Source organism: Mchenga conophoros, linkage group LG9 (genome assembly GCF_057382185.1).
Source record: "Mchenga conophoros isolate Kocher_MC1m ecotype Shallow Benthic linkage group LG9, M_conophoros_male_GT1.1, whole genome shotgun sequence".
Classification (NCBI taxonomy): domain Eukaryota; kingdom Metazoa; phylum Chordata; class Actinopteri; order Cichliformes; family Cichlidae; genus Mchenga; species Mchenga conophoros.
Genome location: NC_140534.1, coordinates 27,588,995 through 27,602,903, shown reverse-complemented (window position 1 = coordinate 27,602,903; position 13,909 = coordinate 27,588,995). Strand labels below are relative to the sequence as shown.

Sequence of the window (13,909 nt, the reverse complement as noted above, 5' to 3'; positions counted from 1 at the left end):
ACACAAAATTTCATGACAGCTCATAAATTGTTCAGCATTTTCCGTTTTCCCTGGGGTAGTTGAGTCAACATCTACTGCCGTCACTTCTCCATACTCGTGCAAAAGCAACGCTTCAGCACCCATTCATCACTCGGTTTTCTCTCCTGACTGTATGTGGGTCCTGTCCCAGACTTTGCTTTAACTTCTTTTGATTTCCTCCACACAAACAAATGACTAAAGAGCGTGGGCTTGATTAACCACAGGCACTGAATAACAACAGCAGCTGCAGCAGCAGCCACTTGTTGTCAGGGGGACATCATTTTGGGGAATTTGTCAGCTGATGTTTCGGTGCTAACGGGGGTGGCGAGTCTACTCGGGGAGCTGCAGAAAGACCGATCTCGAGCACAGCAATCCATGCAAAAGGGAGAAAATCTGATCTTGAGAGGAAAAAGAGGTGTTTAATGGGATGTTCACGCTCTGTTACCTGCCTGACAGGAACAATCTCACTCACTGGCCTTATTTGCCACTCAGAGGCCTCTGTATACAGGCTGCTAATTACCAGGGCTCCTGAATGCTTTATGAGCAAATCTGCTACCTGCACAGAGAAGCCTGGCTCATATTTGGGAAATTAAATTCCTAGCAAACGTGTGCCATCTTTCAGTCACATACACTAACACCCACAAACTATAAAAAATGGCTATATAAAGTACTATGTTGGGCAAAGGGTAAATAAAAAAAATAAAACACTATGATCTGCCAATTATTCAGACATGTATTTAATTTAAAACTGTACAAAGATACTTGATACTGATAACGATACAGATACAAGCTTAAAGGAAGCAGTTGAAAGAAGAAGAAAAAGAAGAAGCTTTTTTTAGGGTTTGATTCACATAAAAACAGTGAAAAAGAAAGCTGTGTATTCGGCTAATTGGAAACAGGTCATGTTTTCCCCGTCAGGCTGATTCCAAAAGTAAAGAAATAAAATTAATTTTGTGTTTTGTCATAATATGGACAAGAGCCAAAGGTCTTGAAGTGTCTCAGACGACTTAATTATCTTAGCATAAAAACTGAATGTATGGAATATGCAATTCTATTTGATTAATATGCAATACTAACTTTGTCCCCAAATAAGGATTTTCTATCATCATCTTTACATATATCTGTTCAGGAGTCTCTGAGTGTGATATTTGACTTGTACAAAAACAATACTAAAAAGACCAAAATCTTTGTTTTGCACAAATTCAAAACTCTATTAAACAAAGGACAAAGATGATGCTTGACCCAAACTCATTTAAACAGACCAATCAATATCAGATTTTTGGGAAAAATACTGATTCGTTTGCTTTAGACTTGAAGTCACAAGCAAGTTAAGTAATTGCTTATTTCAGTAACCACAGCCTGCCTGTATTCCCATTGCAACAGGAATGAGAAGACAAAGTCAAAGTACAAATGTTTTAAAAAAACAAAGAAAAAAATCATTAAAATCTCAACATTTACAATGCCTATCTTTGTATTAAGAATGGCAATAGACTGCCAACTTGTCCACACATGCTGAGTTTAAGCGTGACAGAAGGGATATTTTATTTTTGATGTTTCGCTTTCTATTTTAGCCAGTTTAGCTTTTATTTATTTATTTGCGAAACCACTGGAACAAGCATGTGTAAATGCTTACAGACGCTAAAACATTTCCACTTTGGGAAAGTGCGTTAGCATGCTAACATTTCCTAATTAGTGCAAAACAACAGCTCAATCCTAAGAATAATAGGAGCCTGATGAGCTTTTCTGGTATCTGATGACACCATAGTGAACTTATGGAATAACATTTCAGTTCAATTTTATTTATATAGCGCCAAATCCAAACAACTGTTGCCTGAAGGTTGCTTTTTATTATAAGGTAAAGCTCCTCCAGTAATACAGAGAAAAACTGAGAAAACCTCAACAACCAGCTCAAAACTCAGGGGCTGACAATCTAGGTGTTGAGACTTTTTTAATTACAAAGCTCATTAGGTCCTAAATAGTTTTCTGTCACATTCAACGCCCGATTTGTTCGGCTCAAATATTCATTCCCTTAAAGCCTCTTTAATATACAAAACGCAGAATCTGCTCCATCTCATCCTGTGAGTCATCTCATCACACCTTGACTTTTTTATACACATGCAGGCACTCACACAGTCAGTTTCTCTGACATGCACCAGACCTGCTCTTGTGACCTTTAGCTGTGACCTTTAGCAGTCCCCAAATGCCACTTTGAGAAAGTCATTTATCGTGCTGGCCCCTGCTGTCAAAGTGGAATGTCACATGTGTCTGACTGACTACGAGCCACATAGCTCGTGTTGCTGCCAAATTCATGGGAGGATAAAAGTGCCCAAGAAAACTTGAGTGCTTCTCTTTAGTCTGTATATGTGTGTGTATGTCTGTGTGTGCGCATGCAATGAATATATATATATATATATATATATATATATATATATATATATATATATATATATATATATATATATGTGTGTGTATATGTATATATATGTATGTATATATATATATATATATATATGTGTGTGTATATGTATATATATGTATGTATATATATGTATATATATATATGTATGTATATATATGTATGTATATATATATATATATATATATATGTGTATATATATATGTGTATATATGTACACACACATTATGTGTGCAGTAATGACTCATCAGTCAAGGTTAGTTGAGGTCAGTGTGGAACAAATTGCTGATTTATATAACATGCACATAGACTGAAAAGGTGTTTGGAGACTAACCAATACTAACATATACACAACTGCTCTTACACCCACTGCCCCCTAGCCCCTTCTGTACACAACCATCTGTGTGTCTACTGCTGCATCTCTTCTTCTTACTCAGGTAGCGAGAATGAAGTCAAGGTAAAGAGAGATTAATTCTCCGAAGTCAGACCCTCAACCAACCAAACAGCAGGGTGATTAATAACAGCCCCTCCCATTACCCTCTGCACACAGATGGGACGTCAGGTTGAAGGTTGATGGAGAACAGCACGGTGTGTGGTATTACACCCAATCATACAGATTAGAGTTCGGACTTGAGACCCAACAACCTTTACCCCGCTGTCTCACGCGATTTGTATCCTTCACGTATCCTTCCACCGATGCTGATGCCATTTGTCACCGCAGGGCCCTGCTGAAGACTCCTTTTAAAACAGGTGGAGGGAGTCTCTTCCTCTGGTTTTGGGTGATTTATGAAGTGCTGGTACATGCCTGAGCTGCTGTGGTTTTACAGTGTTTAGCCTGAGGAATATCATAGTCTCCAAAGTTGTGAGATGAGCCACATTGGACAGAGGCGTCTCACACTTGTGAGTGATTTAAATACATGTGAGGGGTTCACAATTTTCCTATAAGGTGGACTCAAGGACCCACTTCATAAAACACAGTCAGGTTCAAATGTGTTCATATGAATTCATTTGAAACTGGATCAGACATAGCTATGAATTTACTAATTTATCTCAGTCAATGCTCCATTTGTGTTTATTAACCAGTTATAACAATTTAGCCATGACACTTAGATGAAGATTTTCATCCATTCATTTTCTGCCACTGATTTGGGTTGTAGTTGCAGGGGGAGCAGTCCTCACTCCCCGGCCACACTGAGGCGCTCCCAAACCAGCCGAAAGAGCTGCAATCTCCCCAATGTATCCTGTTTCTGTTCTGGGACCTCCTCCAGGCGTGAGTGAGCACTCCATCTTTTTCCTTTAACAGTTTATAAGCAGATTTTAATGCACAGCTTCAGTTTGCTATTTCAGCTACCTTTTCAGCATGTTAGCCACAATTTATTCATCAATACTTTCAGATAATCAATCTAAGTGGTGGTGGTTATCAATTAAACCAAAAAGGAGAGTCTTATTTTTATATATATGTCTGGCTATTTATTTGCTATTATTTGCTTATTAAAGGATTTATTTGATGTGTTTAGCATACAATTTCATATATTTATTTATATTAGCTCACTGTATCAGTACCTCTGCCAGCTAAACAGTCCCAGAGCATGATTCCACCACCACCATGCTTGCCACTTCTGCAGTGTTCATAGGGTTGAAAGGCTCACCTTTACTCCTCCAAACATACCCCCTGTCATTGTTGCCAAATCACTCAATCTGTCTAGTCTAACCATAAAACCTTTTTCCAGAAGGTTTCATCTTCCTGGGTTGTTCCTTATCAATTTCTAACCAATCCGGGTGACAGTTTGGGTCTTTTTCCAGACCTTGGCAAATTGTCCTTACATTGAGAAAACTCATACGTATGTACAATTGTTTGAACTGACCATGGCAGTTTACAGCCTTTCAAGTTAAAAGACATTGTGTAAACACGAATTATTATGTAGATGTATACTGTGCAATCATTCTACCCTGGAAAAAAACAGTTCAAAGACATCATCAGATGCCCATAATTAGCATGACATTCATGGTCACGATGAGTGTAACTGTATTTGTAACAGAATTTGAACACCGGGCCAACGTTGTTATTTTTTTATGTTCACTAAAATTTTAAAACTTGTAGATTAACATGGAAAAATAACTTTTCATGTATGTTTCTTTGTTTATTTTTTGTGAATCTTTTACTCAAAAATGTCAACCTGTGTCTGTTCTTTGAATTATTTTTGGTTCAGTGATGGTGCGTATAGACACAAATGGCCTCTTGAAGAAGTAAAAACCAAAAAATCTTCTGCATGTTGGATGAAGAAATGAGGCAAGACAATGTGTCATTTGCAGTTTATGCATTAAAGTTGTCTCAAACATATGCTTGAGACATACTTGTAGGCAGTCAAATTAAGATTAACATTTGAAATACCAGAAATTTCCATTGTTCTTGACTAAGTCGCTGCTTGGCTATTTCTAGTGAGGAAGATTGTTGGTCTGCATCTTTGGCCCGTATAGCAACAATCTGTTGGCACTGCTTCTCTATCGCTATCAGGAAACTAACATTTCTGCTTCACCCTGTGCAGATCCACAAAATTCTCAAACTAGCTTTTTTCAGATTTGAGCTCAAATGTGCACCAATCCCTTGGCTACTGCAGAATTACCTCCTGAGTGGTTTAACCTGTGCCCAGGGCCCTATTTCAGGAAGCCGGTTTAGTGCAAACTCTGAGTAAGTATACCCTGAGTTAACGAAAACTCTGGGTTTTCGGTTTCACAAAGGGAGTTTAGATTAATCCTGAGTGAGTTACTATGACGACACACTCCGTGAAGCTAACCTGCCCCCTAGCAGGTTTACTTCAACTAACCCTGACCTTCTCCGCCTCTTTGTCAGAAACCTGACTGTAGGAAGTGTCAGACATGGCGTGTCCCTTCCTTGAAGAGCCAGTAGATGTTGAAGCCCAAATTCTCCGCAGAGCTCTCCGCTGGGAGAGAGTGATTAGAGCGCGTTCGGACATTTTATCATTTCCTGATGATTTCCTGTGTGAACGTTACCGTTTTTCAGCACAATCTATAATTTATTTGAATAACATCCTCAGGCCTAATATTGCTCATGTGACACATCGCGGACATCCTCTCAGTTCATTACATATTATTTGTATTGCACTTCGGTTTTTTGCAAACGGGAGCTTTCTGTATAATATTGGTGACGCTGAGCACGTTTCCAAGGCTACCGTCTGTCGGGCAGTCAGGAATGTTACAGTTGCACTGAAACGTCTCCTGCACTCGTCTGTGGTGTTCCCCGGTCACAGACCCACAAGATTTATCAAAGAGGGATTCCACAAAATTGCAGGTATCAGGACGAACAAAACTTAATTCATGATGTGGTGATACTTGAACTACTACTTAAATGTTACATTTATTCTCACGGTTCCTAGGCGTGATTGGCTGTATAGATGGCACTCACATTCCAATCATTGCTCCTTCAGTAAATGAAGGAGACTATGTGAACAGGAAGTCTTTCCACAGCATTAATGTACAGGTACATAGTTCCCTGTAGCATTTCAAACTAACAAATTATTTCATTATAGTAATGGATGCTAATTTGTGTTCTCTGCACTGTGAAGATCATATGTGATGCTGCCAACATTATCACAAATGTGGAAGCCAACTGCTCAGCCTCTGTGAGTGGTGGTGGTGGAGGACCTCCACCTGTTTTTCGGGCCTCCGCTTTTTTTTCTGTTGGCTATAACGGGTCACATTTGAGCATACAGAGTAAGCAAATATGTACTTGTAATGTGCTCAGATAATTTCAATAAGTGCTTACAGAAAGAAAATTAATGTAGCCTCTAACTGCAATTGATTTACATCGGACAAACAGACCGAGCACTATGGCTCATAATACAATTACACCTTACCTGTTTGGACTATATTTTTATATTTCATTTTTACTTGCTGCCAGGAACGTTTGGGGCCTGTTGGGTTGCACCTGCGCTCAAATCACATCACAAAATAAAATGTATAAAATACAAAATAAAATAAAATATAATAAAATAACGTGTTAAATGGGTGGAAATCCCTAGATCAATGTTTATATTAACACTCACGCATTGACTCTGTCGGCTATGTTTTGCCATGCATGCTCCCTTTCTTTTGCAGCTGAGGCTGTGTTACTTTTTTTCCGCAAAATTAGCATGTTATCGGCATATGCTGCCATCAGAATTTCGGCCTCAAGCGCTGTAAAATACATTGACCGCGCCTTCTTTCCCTCCGTCTCCATGGTGACTCGCTTAATCTGTGCTCCACTAATCAGGGCTTTATGTATCCTCGTGCGCGCGCTTAACTTGGGGTTAAAGCAACTCCGCGTTGACTGAACTAATTGTTATCAGCCTTTCTGAAACCGAATATTCCGAGTTGGACAGTTCGGGGTTACTCAACCCTGAGTATCGTTTTTCACTCTGAGTTTTCTAAACCGGCTTCCTGAAATAGGGCCCTGGTTGGGAATAGCAGCTTTAAATAATCTGTTTTCTCCTCCTTATGTCATTCATTAGAGCCACACAGGTAATAAGCAGTCATGTGATGTATCGCTTTCACACTTTACAGATGAAACTGCAAGAAACTAAACGTGTATAATTCACACCTTGACAAGTTTGTGTACGAAGCAATTTTAATTTATGCACAGTAACACAAGCAAACATGTAAAAAGAGTTAGTCGCAACTAAACCATTGAATAACCTAATATTTGGTTATACACTCTGAACAGAAAGATCTCAACTTAATGATTGAATGTCATCTTACAGTATATGAGTAGCACTCCAGTTGGGTTTTCAGGAGAACAGTAGTTGCTACTTTGCACCATCTGTACAGCAAATGCCTGCTCTCACAAACACTTAGCTCAGAAGCCAAAGAATAATAATGAGCACTATCAAAATTCAAAAACATTTTTTTTACAAAAAATATATAAAAAGTACAATGACGAGGACGAAACTTGATGCAGGCTGAAATGAATACTCCCAATTACTTGCCAGAACGTACATAAACCTTTTTTTTTTTTTTAAAGGAAAATGTTCTTTTAACACTTGAGACACCGAATAAATGTATTTAGAAAACCCGCAGACAGGGGATTCAAATTGAACTTCCTGTACAAAACAAACAAAGAAAAACATGTAATCTTTAAAAGCAAAATGAAAAAGAGAAAATAATTTTACATTGAAAGTTTAAACACTTCTAGCTGCTAGAGGAACGAAAAGCAAACTAAAGAAAAACATGGACAAACTTGACCACAGACTTCAAATAACTACATCCTGATTCTGGGGCTGGGGGTAGATATTGATCTGCCTGGAGACTGCTGCTGCAGTAAAGCCACCAGGCATCACCGCAGCCTTTGTTTTTTTTATGACATCCAAAACCAGCCCTGAATCTAAGCCCAGCAAAAAACCCCAAAAATCAAAATGCCCCCTACACCATGGAATGCGATCGATCATGCAAAATCAAACCGAAAGGCAGAGAAAACACATCAGATGAAGTCATGCAAAGCAATTTGTGGTTATTTCCAATCATTACAAATACAGGTCTGTTTTAGAGGCGTCACAGGAAAGTTAAAAGGGATACGGTTCCCAAAGTCTCGTTGACGTGAGTTCTTCTTTTTCCCTTCTTAGTTTTTTGTTGTTTTTTTGTTTCTTTTGTTTTTGTTTAATCCACATCAGGAAATCCAGTTGTCTATTTCTCAGTAAGAGTCAAGGCAAGATATACCCCCAAAACATTGAGCTTTCCAAGTGTACCTCAAGGCACCTGAGAGAAAGTGGGGATTTCCCTCTGTTGGCAACACTGTGTGTCTGTGTTTAATTACATACCAGCTGCCATAGAGTCTCAGAGTGGGCTTGTCCCACGCGTGGTGTGACGAATCTCAATACAAAGCACAAAGAAAAGAAAAAAGTCAGATTTGATGATAAGGTAGGTGTCGAGGGTTAATAGTCATCGTAGGTGTTGAGGTCGGTGAAGTATGCATTGGTATAGGTCTTCCCGGCAAGCTGTGGGTTGAAATACTTATTTCTTTCCTCCAGAATCAGATTGTTTTTGTTGAAGGCCTGTGAACATAAGAAGAAAAAAGAGAAGAAGGAGAGAAGGAAGGAAGCTGAGTCAGTACGGACTTGTTTCCGACGCATGGATCGAGTGATTATTCAGCCCAGATGGCAAGGTAAAAGCAAATCCATCTAGCAACCCTCCCCGAAATAAAAAAAGGGAGCAACACAAATCAATGAGGGGCTGCTCAGTGAATGAAACATACTTTCCACAGTGCAAGGTCAAAGCATTTGCAAACAGGCTGGAAAAATGATAAGCCACCACAGGGCTAAATTATTTTGATGCGCATCCGTATGTCCACCTCTGTCATCTCTAATACACAGCATCAGCAGTTTTTATGGCCCTTGGATTGTTGGTCCTCAGGACAATCTAAGCCATAAAAATTGATCATGTGAGAGTCACTTTTCTGTTAAACAATAAGGATGAGCCATGGGGGCATCTTCTCTGTCCCCGCGTGACATGGTAAACATGGAGTGATGCCTCTGATGTGGTGCTCAATACAACATCAGCAATTTGGCAAATAGATGTGTTCATTTCCAGTCTGCTGTAGTGGAGTGTGTGCTGGGAGTCCCTTGGGGGCAACCGTAATTGAACACTTGATGATGCTGCGTTTGCAGCTGATGGATGCTTCCGACTGACACTGATAGGGAACAAGTGTGCCGGACAAAAAACTCATATATTTTGCTTCATTCCCATTATGTGATTTGCACACAAAGGGAATGCAATCAACTCTCTTGCCGCCCCGGAGACGGTTATGTGTCTCTGCAGGTGGCCCCATGGCTGCTTTCAAACAGATGTGCTACGATGCTTGTTAGCATCACCTACTTCATCTTGCCTTAAATGCTTTTAATTGGCTCAGGAGTGATTATATTTGTATGTATTTGTAAACAAACGTATCTTTAACTATAAAGTAGAATCAGTGAAAGAGAGGTAACAGAGGAGTTTAATAAAAGAACCCAACAAATCAAAACCATCAAGTAAGAAACAAAACAAGGAATACGGACACGGAAAGAAAAAAACATGCACATGGAGGCGCTTTTAAGAGAAACATAAAGATGGGATACACTGCCTTCTCACAAGCTGCGAAGGAGAAGGGAGGGTTTCGTGATGGAGGGATGAAAAGGGTCTGAGCAGAGAAAGAGAAACTAGAGTACTGTACTCCAACCTGCCACACACAGGAAGAGCCACAGGAAGTGGAGGGGCGGGGCACGGTGGGGAACAGGATGTAGCAGTAGTAGTAGCAGTAGCAGAAGTAGTAGTGGTTTGGGTCAAATTGCTGTTGGGGGGGGAAGAGTCAAAAGGCGAGATGTTGTAGAGGTCAGTGGTTAGTAGAAAATCTCCAGTCCACGCATAGACACCCCCATATTAGAAGAGAGAGGCTGGTGCATGGCGGGGTCGTCCAAGGGCAAGAGTACCGACACATCTGGCTGCAAGGAGGAGAGGAACGGGCAAGAGTCATCTCAGAGAAACCCTAAGGCCATATTCTGTTTTACAGGAAGCCTGGAAATATGATACACTGTACATAAAAGTGCAGCTTAACGGTGAGCGTTGCGATCATAAACTATACAGCTGCAAATACTCCAGGACACCGGTATGAAGTGTGTCTGTGATACACTGTGCATAATAACAACAACGACAAATGCATCATCAACATCAGGATCTGAGCCAAATCTGCTAAAATACGACGTCAGGTGTTCACGAGTCCTTCCTGTACACACCTAAAAGAAGCATGTTATGGTTTTGCACACTTAATGGTTGAAAATTCACTGCAACATCTGAACTGTTTAGGCCCACAGAGAGAGGGCTGGAGGCAGAATGTGCTTCTGGAAAATCACACATTATTCAATTGTCAGGCACCTCCTTTTGTATTTTCGCATGGAGTGTCTATATTCATATCCTCCTCTATCTGCAACTGCTCTAACTGAATTATGCTCTGTGCTCCTGACTCTAATTGCATGAGAGATGAAGCTCCTCACACCTTCATTTTGCAACGAAATAACATTCAGAGAAGTTTGCTTCGAGCCAGCGGATCTGTTCACATTCTGACAGTTATACAAAACATTTTCATAACTGTGAAGTGGTTTTGCAAACAGAGATCCAGGTATTCACTTAGTTCATAATATAGACAGTTTCTGATAGTGAATGTGCCCCCTGATGGTGTACAGCATCAAAAAACCTTTGCAAAGGAACGCAAAGCTGTTAAAAAAGTGCTTATTTATCTGGATTCCTGTAGTATCATACTGACTGTTCAACTCCTGAAGATAAAGATGTTCAAATAACTGTTCACTAAGTCCTCCCTCACAATAGTCACAACCTGATCACAGCTAACCAGCTAATCACAGGAGGTATGCCAATCATAGACTGTAATCAAAACACGGATGAAATATCAATTCCCTCTAATGGCCAGCAGGGGGTGACTTTTCTAGTTACATAAAAAAGTCAATAAAACACTATCACTTTATTTGTGACCTATGCAAACACTTGAATCTGTGAGTCTATGGCTTCAAATACTAATTTCAAGTCTTATTTAATACAGTATGGTGCTTATTTTTTAGAACAGGGATATTTTGTGATTAATAAATTGCTAGCTTATGAATGTTGTTTTTCTCAGTCAAACCCATCCCCTAGGCTTCAAAATATTTCACAAACCTGTGAGTGACCATGTTGATCTTATATCCAGTCTATAGTGGAATAACCTTTGGATATTTCAGCATTGGAAACCAGTGTGTAGAACTGATACTTTTCATTTATAATGTCTACACGGTGAGATCTTTATTATTTTATTAGAGGCATCTGGAGGTTTTCGTAATTTAGATTTAACATTTAGATTTAATGTTTAACATTTAGACTTAACGTTTAAAATTGTGTTTTAAATATGAAAAGTTGCAAATATTTTACTAAATGTTGTAAAAAATGACTTGAAAAAACATGTTTTTGGAAGGTTTAGAGCTAAATATGGAAAAATGTTGCCGTTAATTTCAGCATGTTTCACTTTACAAGCGACGCTCCATAGGTTTTTGAATAAAAAAAGCCATTGTTTAATATGAAATACCCTCTCTGATGTGTTTACGTATGTCTGAAATCAAGCTCTGAATGGTACACACAGGCGCTGTGTGCGTCAGTTTACAAACTCATAACCTCAGCCAGCAATACCTGAGACGTTATCACATGACCCAAACACAATGGTTCTATAATCATCCTCTATTGTGAAGTTAAAAGTGAATCCTGCAGTTTGAAAGAAAGTTTGAAAGAAGTTTTTAATGAGATGTCTATATGGGCATACAGAAGTCACCAATTTCCTATCCGGTCGTTAAGTGATGACGTGACGTATCCTACTTCCGGGCCTAAAGTAGTCTGCGTTTAATATGGCTTTTGTGTTGTTAACATGTTTAATGTTTTGTATTTTCTTCTATTTAATCTCAAAAAGCTCCTAAAACAGTCAGTGATCACTGTTGACCTCCCTCGGCTTTTATTACCGCTAATCATTTATTTAAGCTCAGTTTTTAAAACCTTAGGATGTAACTACAGCCCAGCCCATGCAGCAGTATATTAATGACTAACCTCGTATTGTGGATGGATTATCTCAGTTGTTCTCCTGGCTGAAGTTTGGTCCTTTTACAGCATCCTGCCATACGATTACATTTGTTCCTGACCACTGAGAACACTCACGTTAACTTTTATCGAGTGGGAAAAAAGTTAGCTTGTTTATATTATGCTAACATAGCTGTGTCGCTAGCAGTCACGTAGCACATCATTACATACCAGCTAGCCAAACTTCAGTAAGCCTACAAACGTCACTGCTGTTTAGTTTTCTGTCTTCATTTATGTTGGAAGTGATAACAGAGCTGTACGTTTTAATTTGTTTCCAAAACCCCGCAGTCAGGACATGCTATATTGTATTTAGATAGAAGCTAGCGAGCTAACTTCCTGCTAACTTCTAACTCCGTTAAATGTCATAAATTCCGTTTTCATGGATGCCTGGATGTTAAACTCAATTGTTACACCTGGTAGAGCAGAACGCTGATCATTTTATTAAAGATGAAAGACTTTAGAGAGTTTTTCAACTCTCAGTAATGCCATAGTGATCGTTTGATATATGGACCTGCAGCGGAGTTTAGGCCCAGACACGGCTAGTGATGTCAGACTTAACGACCGGATAATCATCCTCTATTGTGAAGTTAAAAGTGAATCCTGCAGTTTGAAATGAATGCAAGCTACGCTGAAAAACAGATTAATGCTAGAACTAAATTACACTTTATTATACTTCAGATGCCTGGAAATGTGAAGCTGCTTTCGCGTGCGGGCCTGACATCGAGGACCTTTTTGTTTCAAAAAACAGCTACTATTTTTTGTACAGGCTGAACTGCAGTACATTTGCTAGGAAATGCTAGGAATGCTAATGCTAAAACTGTGTGCATCACTGGTTGACATGTTTACTTGAAACATAAAGTAGTACTAAAAACATTCCTTGTTTGTGCCAAAACAACAACTTTTACATCTAGAATAGCTGCCTATCTCTAGTGAGCTCCACTAGACTATCTTTTAAACCTTTAATAAAGAGCACCGGGAACCTGGAAAAGCCCAGCTGGAGTATGGGGTATCTGTGGACAAATAGTAATCAGCTGCCCAGTCTGGCAGTAAAGGCCTGATCTAGATGTGGATAAGAGGCTGCTTGTGCGTTGAGACTAGCTGGATCTCCTTCACTGGCTCTCACACATCTGACTTTCTGCCTGCACTTTAGGATGTAATAATGACACAAAGAAGCAGGCAAATGTGCAGATGCAAAGCCTCTTCACCGACTTCCTACTCGCTCTAATAAGTAATTGCACTTTTGTATGTTATGAGAAAGCAGTGTATGACCACTGACACAGAACAGTCGCACACTGAGACACACAGCAGAGGCACAGGGAGTGAGGATGAACGCACAGCTGCCTATCTGTTACACAACTAGAGAGTGTCTGAGCACGACAGGAGGTGGCGTGACAGTGAGAGTCATGCAGTAAGAAGTGCATTTAATCACAGCTGACACCCGGGGAAGAGGCAAACCGTTGCTCACTGACTCAGAGTGGGGACGTCAGCTGATTAAGTCAAACAGTAAGGAAATGTTGCCTGTAAATAGCTCGACGTTTGTCAAGCGTGACCCGCGGCGAACCCGGGGCAAATAAAGTCTACAGACCTTGATGGCTTCCACGGTGTCGTACTTGTCCAGTTTGTTGATGTGGTTGGTGATGCTGGTGTTGAGCGGCGCGGCTGAAATGGGATGGATGACGGTGGCATCGTGCGACTGCTGCTGGTAGCGCTGGCAGTACGAGTAGACCAGCAGGGTGACCAGACAGCCAAGAATGGAGCTGCTGAGCCCCACGGCAATCATGTGGAAGAGGTTGAAGTCTGGAAGGAGAGCGAGAGGCTGCGGGTAATTCTCTGCTGATTCAGACG

The 13,909-nt window shown here is 40.1% G+C and overlaps 1 protein-coding gene across 3 annotated transcripts in view; it reads right to left on the bottom strand.

Annotated features, from left to right (window-relative positions):
* Positions 1–7,040: 7,040 nt before the first annotated feature.
* Positions 7,041–13,909, bottom strand: part of sema5a (sema domain, seven thrombospondin repeats (type 1 and type 1-like), transmembrane domain (TM) and short cytoplasmic domain, (semaphorin) 5A) — a 170,180-nt gene continuing 163,311 nt past the window's right edge. For 2 of the 3 annotated variants that reach the window (XM_085287316.1, XM_085287315.1), the window contains 2 exons: positions 13,650–13,861; positions 7,041–8,478 (listed from right to left, as the gene is read on the bottom strand). In XM_085287316.1, the coding sequence (XP_085143442.1) occupies positions 8,359–8,478; positions 13,650–13,861 (332 nt within the window). In that variant the 3' untranslated portion in view covers positions 7,041–8,358. Of the gene's footprint in view, positions 8,479–9,638; positions 9,901–13,649; positions 13,862–13,909 lie in introns of all 3 variants that reach the window. The other variant, XR_014893926.1, reaches the window with a different exon arrangement.